The 554-nt window shown below is 56.3% G+C and overlaps 1 protein-coding gene across 1 annotated transcript; it reads left to right on the top strand.

Moving 5' to 3' along the window:
* Window positions 1-72: 72 nt before the first annotated feature.
* LOC103584869 (1-acyl-sn-glycerol-3-phosphate acyltransferase alpha-like) lies at window positions 73-550 on the top strand (the record flags this gene model as incomplete). Its single annotated transcript, XM_008565692.1, has 2 exons — window positions 73-309; window positions 473-550. Coding segments are annotated over exons 1-2 (252 nt in total), but the record flags the coding sequence as incomplete, so codon positions are not given.
* Window positions 551-554: the final 4 nt, after the last annotated feature.

The following is a 554-nucleotide window of genomic DNA, read 5'->3' as shown; positions in this document are numbered from 1 at the left end:
GGCTCCCCCTTCCCAGTCCCCTCCTTTATCTCCAGTTCCTACTAGTGTGGGTGATGGCCTGGGTGAGGTGGGCTGCCTGCTGTGACACACTGCTTCCACCCCGATCTTCACTCCACCCCCGCCTCTGCCCAAGGGATGATGGAAGTACTGCCAGGCCGCTGTGTGCCCATTGCCAAGCGTGAGCTACTGTGGGCTGGCTCTGCTGGGCTCGCCTGCTGGCTAGCAGGAGTCATCTTCATCGACCGGAAGCGCACAGGGGATGCCATCAGTGTCATGTCTGAGGTTGCCCAGACCCTGCTCACCCAGGACGTGAGTCATCCTGGAGAAATGGGGGCTTAGAGGGCAGGGGAGTAGGATAGTTGTAAATAAAACTGATATGTAGGGCCAGTGGGCCTTAGAGGTCCCATTACTGCATTGCACCCACTCTGACTCCTCCATATGTGTTTATCTTCCTTGACTCTTTCTCTCCCAGGTGAGGGTCTGGGTTTTTCCTGAAGGAACAAGAAACCACAATGGCTCCATGCTGCCCTTCAAACGTGGAGCCTTCCATCTTG

The sequence above is a fragment of the Galeopterus variegatus genome, unplaced genomic scaffold (genome assembly GCF_000696425.1).
Source record: "Galeopterus variegatus unplaced genomic scaffold, G_variegatus-3.0.2 Scaffold156230, whole genome shotgun sequence".
Taxonomy (NCBI): domain Eukaryota; kingdom Metazoa; phylum Chordata; class Mammalia; order Dermoptera; family Cynocephalidae; genus Galeopterus; species Galeopterus variegatus.
Note: the sequence above shows the minus strand (reverse complement) of the source record. Positions and strands in the feature narration are given on the sequence as shown.